Source organism: Leucopleurus acutus (assembly GCF_964270905.1).
Source record: "Leucopleurus acutus genome assembly, chromosome: 8".
Taxonomy (NCBI): Eukaryota; Metazoa; Chordata; class Mammalia; order Artiodactyla; family Delphinidae; genus Leucopleurus; species Leucopleurus acutus.
Genome location: NC_139151.1, coordinates 30,375,527 through 30,383,419, shown reverse-complemented (window position 1 = coordinate 30,383,419; position 7,893 = coordinate 30,375,527). Strand labels below are relative to the sequence as shown.

At 35.7% G+C, this 7,893-nt stretch overlaps 1 protein-coding gene across 1 annotated transcript in view; it reads left to right on the top strand.

The window, feature by feature from the left end:
- LOC309964926 (cytoplasmic dynein 2 heavy chain 1-like) overlaps positions 1–3,783 on the top strand; it is a gene marked incomplete at both ends in the record, with an annotated part of 239,188 nt that extends 235,405 nt beyond the window's left edge. The window contains one exon of the mRNA XM_082844100.1: positions 3,690–3,783. Within this exon, the coding sequence (XP_082700226.1) occupies positions 3,690–3,783 (94 nt within the window). The remainder of the gene's footprint in view (positions 1–3,689) is intronic.
- Between the last annotated feature and the right edge of the window lie 4,110 nt (positions 3,784–7,893).

Genomic DNA, 7,893 nt, shown 5'->3' with positions numbered 1-7,893 from the left:
CAAACATATAGAGACTAAGCAACATGCTACTAAAAAACCAATGGGTCAATGAGGAAATCAAAGAGGAAATCAGAAAATACCTTGAGACAAATGAAAATGGAAACAAAACACTCAAAAATCTATGGGATGCATCAAAAGCAGTTCTAAGAGTTGATACTGATACAGGCCTTCCTCAAGAAACAAGAAAGATCTCGGTCTTCCCTGGTGGCACGGTGGTTGAGAGTCTGCCTGCCGATGCAGGGGGCACGAGTTCATGCCCCGGTCTGGGAAGATCCCACATGCCGCAGAGCGGCTGGGCCCGTGAGCCATGGCCGCTGAGCCTGCACGTCCGGAGCCTGTGCTCCGCAATGGGAGAGGCCACAACAGTGAGAGGCCCGCGTGCTGCAAAAAAAAAAAAAAAAAACTCAAATAAACAGCCTAACATAGCACCTAAAAGAATTAGAAAAAGAAGAATTAGCAAAGCCCAAAATCAGCAGAGGAAAGGAAATAATAGAGATTAGAGGGGAAATAAGTAAAATAGACATAAGAAAAAAACAATAGAAATGATTAATGAAACCAAGAGCTGGGTTTCTAAAAAGATAAACAAAATTGATAAGCCTTTAGCCATGCTCACCAAGAACAAAAGAGAAGACCCAAAAAAATAAGAAATGAAAGAGGAGAAATAACAACCAATACCACAGAGATTTAAAAAAAAAAATCACAGGAGAATACTACCAACAGTTATATGCCAACAAATTGGACAACCTAGAAGAAATGGATGAATTTCTAGAAGTATACAGCCTGCCAAGACTGACTTAAGAAGAAATAGATAATTTCAATAGACCAGTCACTAGTAGTGAAATTAAATTTGTAATAAAAATACTCCCAGCCAGCAAAAGTCTAGGACTAGATGGCTTCACAGGGGAATTCTACCAAACATATAAAGAAGAACTAATACGTGTCCTCTAAATCTATTCCCCAAATTCAAGAGGATAGAACATTCCCAAATTCATTCTACAAGGCCACCATTTCTCTGATAACCAAAAGCAGCCAAAGACTACTACAAGAAAGAAAATTACAGGCCAATTGATGAATATAGGATGTAAAAATCCTTAACAAAATATTAGCAAACCAAATCTAACAATATATAAAAAGGCTCATACACCATGATAAAATGGGATTTATTACAGAGTCACAAGAATGGCCCAACATTTGCAAATCAATCAATGTGATACACCACGTTACCACAAGAAAAGGCACAAATCAAATTATCATCTCAATAGATGCAGAAAAAACATTTGACAAAATTCAACATCTGTTCGTGATAAAAACTCTCATCAAAGTGGATATAGAGAGAACATACCTCAACATAGTAAAGGTCATTTATGACAGACCTATAGCCAGCATCATACTCAGTGGTGAAACAATGAAAGCCTTCTTCTAAATTCAGGAACAAGACAAGGATGCCCACTCTCACTACTTCTATTTAACATATTATTTGAAGTCCTAGCCACAGTAATCAGACAAGAAAGAAATAAAAGGCATCCATATTAGAAGGGAAGAGTTAAAACTTTCACTATTTGCAGATGACATGATACTGTATATATAGAAAACCCTCAAGTCTCCACCCAAAAACTGTTAGAACTAATAAATGAATTCAGCAAAGTTGCAGGATACAAGATTAATATACAGAAATCTATTATGTTTCTATACAATAATAATGAGCTATCAAAAAGAAAAAGTCAAAAAAAAATGTTTAAAGTCACATCAAAAAGAATACCTAGGAATAAAGTTAACCAAGGAGGTGAAAGACCTATGATCTGAAAAGTATAAAACATTGATGAAGGAAACTGAAGAAGATTCCAAACAATGGAAAGATACTTGTTGTTCTTATGATTTTGTTGAAATGAATATACTACCAAAAACAATCTACAAATTTAATGCAGTCCCTATCAAAATACTCATGACACTTTTCATGGAACTAGAACAAGTGATCCTAAAATTGAAATGGAACCACAAAAGACTCCAAATTGCCAAAGAAATCTTTTTTTTTTTTTTTGGGCATGCCACTCGGTATGCAGGATCTTACTTCCCTGACCAGGATTGAACCCATGCCCCCCTACAGAGTCTTAACCACTGGACTGCCAGGGAAGTCCCTGCCAAAGCAATCTTGATAGAAAAGAACAAAGCTGGATATATCATCCTTCTAGACTTCAGACTATTCTGCAAACCTACAGTAATCAAAACAGCATGCTACTGGCACAAAAACAGACACATAGATCAATGGAACAGATTAGAGAGCCCAGAAATAAACCCCCACACCTGTGATCAATTAATACACAACAAAGGAGGCAAGAATATACAGTGGAGAAAAGACAGTCTGTTCAATAAGTGGCACTGGGAAATCTGGGCATCTACATGTAAAACAATGAGATTAGAACATTACCTCACACCATATTCAAAATAAACCCAAAATGGATTAAACTTCTAAATGTTAGACATGAAACCATAAAACTCCTAGAAGAGAACATAGGCAGAACACTCTTTGACATAAATCGTAGCAATAGTTTTTGGATCTGTCTCCTAAGGCAAAAGAAATAAAAGTAAAAATAAACAAATTGGACCTAAGAAAACTTAAAAGCTTTTGCACAACAAAGGAAACCATCAGCAAAATGAAAATACAACCTAAGGAATGGGAGAAAATATTTGCAAATAATGCAGCTGACAAGGAGTTAATAACCAAAATATACAAACAACTCATACAACTTAATATCAAAAGAAACAAGCAATCCCATCATCCTGAAGCAATAGCAATAATGACTTCAAAACTCCCTTCACATGTGATTTATGTAAAAGCGTATTTCCCCCTTGAACCTTCTCCCCTCTTTCCATCCTGCTTACACCACACAAATCCAAGTGGTCCTACTATAAAGTCAGATGGAAAAACCCTGGTCTGTGTCAGGAAGAAAAGAACTGCTAACACCACCTGCTATTAAAATTCTTTAATAGCATCCCCCCAAACAAGTTAAATAAAATTAAAAATGTAATTTCTCAATACACTAGCCACATTTAAAGTTCTCAATAGCCACATTTGGGTAGTGGCTGCCATTTTGGACTGAATGAAAATATATTTATCTCTGTAGAAAATTCTGTTAGACAATGCTGACTAGGCTTCTTGGTGGGAAACAGTATTTGATGGTTAAGTTCAAACTCTTTTTAAAAACAAATTTGGAATATCATATCATATATAGTCTATCATTTTTAAGAAGTTAGATGCAATGAAAGAGACACTTCCAAAAACATACTGAAAAAAAATTTAGTTTCTTTTTAGTGCTTTGGGGGATATTCAATTGATAGTACCTCAGGAGCATATTATAAATATCATATTTCAGTTCAGCTAGTAAACATTTATTGAACCCCCATTATGTGCCTGCATTTGAGGATGATGGTCAAAACAGAGGATGTAAAAATAAAAGACCCTATCCTCAAGATACCTACACAACCTTGAAGAGGAGACTGACATAACAAGTTAACTTTAAAAACTTAGTGTGAAATCTGAGGTATTGTGCATAGCCTAAGATATCTGATTACTTGTACATTATAAATATTTCAATTTTAAATAAATAGGAATGTGTATATCTTCTATAGCTATTCATATTTTAATTCCTGAAAATTATCTCTTTCTGACATTTGATGCTTTATTTTCACAGGGCTGTGGTCTGCTCTGTGGATAGCCTTAAATTTGTGGCCTCATGGAAAGGTCGACTGCAAGAAGCAAAGCTGCAAATTAAGGTATTAGAATAATTTTAGATGTTTATCTGAGTCAAAAATTATGTAATTACCAACTGTGATAAAGAGATTTTGCTCCAATCTCAAAGTCACCTATCTCTATAGTGTAAGGTCAGCAGAGATAGATTATATTACCTGTGTGAAAAATCAAAATAAGTTAAGATTTAACATGAAACAACCTGTACAAGATACAATATGTTCTAATGCAAAAATAAGAATCTTAGGAATATAACATAGTATTTGAAAATATAACTTCGGTAAAAAATGATATAAATCTTGAAGTTCTGTTAGGTTACCTGTTCTAACATTCAAGTCAATAAATATTTGCTATACAATAAAGTATGTATAAAAGGTGTGAAAAATTTAGACCAAATCTTGTCCTTAGGGAGTTTACAGTTGGTGAGTATATTAGTTCACTATTAAAATCAAGCCAACTATGTTAAAAAAAAATTAAGCCATCTTTTGCAGTATAAATTTTCCTAGGTAGCTTTTCTGCTAAAAATGCATTACTCTTGCAATAATAGATAATATAGATAACCATTCAAATATTAATAACAAAACTAATGAAATGCTTCCCCCAACAACTCCAACCTTCTTCCATGTCATTGGCATTCTCTACCATTCTTTCCCATTCTCACACATAGAATTGCCCTCTTAACTTTTTTCCACTGCTAATATAAGATGCTGCATGTTGTAGTACGATTATCTCTATACATCTGTGTTGGTCTGTCTTATGATACTGTAATGACATTGAAGATAAAGACTGTCTTATCCATCTTCAGATCCCCAGTATCTAGTTCAGTATATTACATATAATTAAAATAAATGTAAAACCATAGTTCTTTAACTTAGTTAACCTTAGGCAACTGACTTTTCAGAAGTTCTATTTATATAATTCTAGTTCTCAGGTCAACAATTTTCTTTTCATATCACTACTGCTTTCTAACATACTATATAATTTATTTATTATATTTGTTGTTTGTTCTCTGTCTTATTCTACTGGAATGTAAGTCCCATGAGCGTAGTCACTCTTTTTCCAGTTTTGTTGTATCTCAGATACCTCAAACAATACCTCGTACATAATAAGCGCTCCATTAAAACCTTGTTGAATTGTTGAGTTGAAGGCCAACAATAGGAGAGGCACTATAATAGGCATTATTAACATCAGCTGTAATGGTATAGTGTGCCAGAAATTTGATCATTAACAATAAGCTAGGTCTTTATTTCTCTTTTGGCTCTATAGATTGCTATAAAATTCTCCATTGAAGCTGAAGAAATTAGCAGGTTCTCTTTCATCCTTTACATTTTATTTTAACCTTAGCCTCTAGCCCATAAGAGCTACCTTAGCTATTATTGGTGCACATAAACTGTTGCCTAGCTGTTAAGGAGAGGGAGGGAATACATGATGTATAATCCAGGAATCATGCAGTTTACCTGGTTGTGTGGTCTCTTAGCAGCTGTGAAGCACACACATAATATGGTAGTATAATTGTTTAGGTATATTGATATAAAAAACAAGGGAAATGAGTTTTATTTTGTGTCAAGGTGTGTTCATATTTCCAGAACTATTGCGCTCCTGTTCTTACAAAATAGAAATAAAATTATCTACAACCAGAAAACCCCAAGCATATATGTTATGTTTTATAGATGGGGAAAAAAAGGCTGGCAGTTAATAAAACAAGATTCTAGGGCTTCCCTGGTGGCGCAATGGTTGAGAGTCCGCCTGCCAATGCAGGGGACATGGGTTCGTGCCCCAGTCCGGGGAGATCTACATGACACGGAGCGGCTAGGCCCGTGAGCTATGGCCGCTGAGCCTGCGCGTCCGGAGCATGTGCTCCACAATGGGAGAGGCCACAGCAGTGAGAGGCCTGCGTACCGCCAAAAAAAAAAAAAAAACTAAAACAAGATTCTAATCTTAGTTCTCCAAAACAGAGCCATGTGACTTTTAAAAACAATAAAGCAGTCTGAGCCTTTGTTGTCTCTTTTATCAATGGATATAAATAATAACTTCCTTGACATGTTTATTATGAGGGTCTCTGAAAACCTATGTGTGTGTGTGTGTTTTATTATTTCTTTTAACTTAATTTGGATTAGGTTTCATTAGGCAATATTTATTTTTTAATTAGAAACAAAAGTGTATTTTAATAAAAGTTCTCTGCTCTTATCCAGTAAAGCAGAATTCTTTCATTTGTCATTTGACATTCATGAAAGCTACTATATTGTTAAAAACCAAAATATTCATTGGTCAATATATTCAGGAACATTATAAGTTTGATACAATTATATCTTACACCTTTAAGTTAAAAAAGCCATCCCTGGGCTTCCCTGGTGGCGCAGTGCTTGAGAGTCCGCCTGCCGATGCAGGGGACACGGGTTCGTGCCCCGGTCTGGGAGGATCCCACATGCCGCGGAACGGCTGGGCCCGTGGGCCATGGCCGCTGGGCCTGCGCGTCCGGAGCCTGTGCTCCGCGATGGGAGAGGCCACAGCAGTGAGAGGCCCGCATACCGCAAAAAGAAAAAAAAAAGAAAGAAAAAAAAAAAAAAGCCATCCCTACACATGAGATTTGAGGTAATTCAACAGAATTTTTCCTCTCTTTGGCCCCTCATTCATATGAGCTATAGAAGCACATTTCCTAATTTCTTACCTGCAGTTCCAGATATATTTATCAGATAAAAAGTTTTTGTAAGCCCCTCACTCTTTGCACTTGGCAAAATCAGCAAGTTAAATAGTTCATTTATGTTCCTCTTAATCAAATTTTTCAGCAAAAGGATTATTTTGATAGGAGAATATTGGATTTGAATTATATTTGAATTTTACTGTCACTGCAGAATTTAATTTATTTTGAATATATTTCAATCTCTACCACCCTAGACTGAATTAAACCAGTGAAATGTTCAAGCAAGGCTATAGTTCCCACACCAATCAATATTTCAACCCCCTAGACCAGCTTAAGGGAACATGTATGTACATTGATTTTTTTAGATCCTGAACATGGCCCTCTAAACTTTCCTCACTACCATTATTGATTTATTATTTGTTAAACAGCAGTTGTGAAACTTAGTACTGGAAAATGTGTAAATCAAGCACCCGTTCAGCTTGCGTTCTAGATCTTGCCCAAGGCTGTGAAAGTTTTGCCCTGGCAAATCTGGGTAGCTTCCAGCTCCCTCCTTGACTGCTGATGCTGCCAAACACAAAAGGCAAAAACAAGTCTTTTACCTTGGCAAATCAGGCTTATTAAAAGCATTTTAGTCTTGTTAATAATGCACAATTCCCTAGGATACCTGAAAGCTGCTGCTCCTTTGGGACCTGGTAGAGTCATATAGCCGCGTATGCTTGCCAGTTCATTTCGGCTGCTTCATGCCAGGCTAGAGTCTGCCCATATACCAAGTGGTTATTATGCTATTCATATTTCAGTTCCCTCCCTTGTAAAGCTTACCAGGAAATAGAAGTTAAAACAATGAAGAAATTAGACATTTAGACATGTGAGGGTTCATGAGGAGAATGGGTTCATCAGAATTGGGAGTTATGAACTTTAGACACATCCTCCCCAAATGAGTATAAGTAGCTAATCAGTCCAGCAGTGGACAGTCTACCAAAAAAAGAAATCCTTAAAAAGTTCATTTTAAGACATATATTTCTGATAGTTTTCATTTTAAAACTGAGCACTTAATGTGAATACGCTTATATAGTCATTATAAAGTAGAGATTGTTTTTAAATCATGGGGGAACTATAAGAGTGCTTAGTAATACAATTTTCTCTAAAAGTCAATCTCTAAAATGAGTTGGTATGTGCAAACTAGTACAATATAAAACCAGTTCAACAAAAAATGATTTTTCTTAAGAACTTATGTAACTACAGCAACCAGAGGTTTTAAATCTATTTGATATTCTTGTAGCATTAAATGCTTTGAGTGTCTTACTATGTTTCCACCAGTTTAAAGGACTTTTAATTCTTAGTTGACTATACTGTTTAGGTAGCCTTGCCAATTTAATGCTGTCTTCTCATGCTCTGCAAATATAGCAGGAAGCTGAAAACTGGCTCAAATTTCCTGTTTTGAAAGTCTTTCTGCTACGAAACATTCCGACTTTACTTGACACTACTGAAAAAAAGTCAGTGTGCTGGT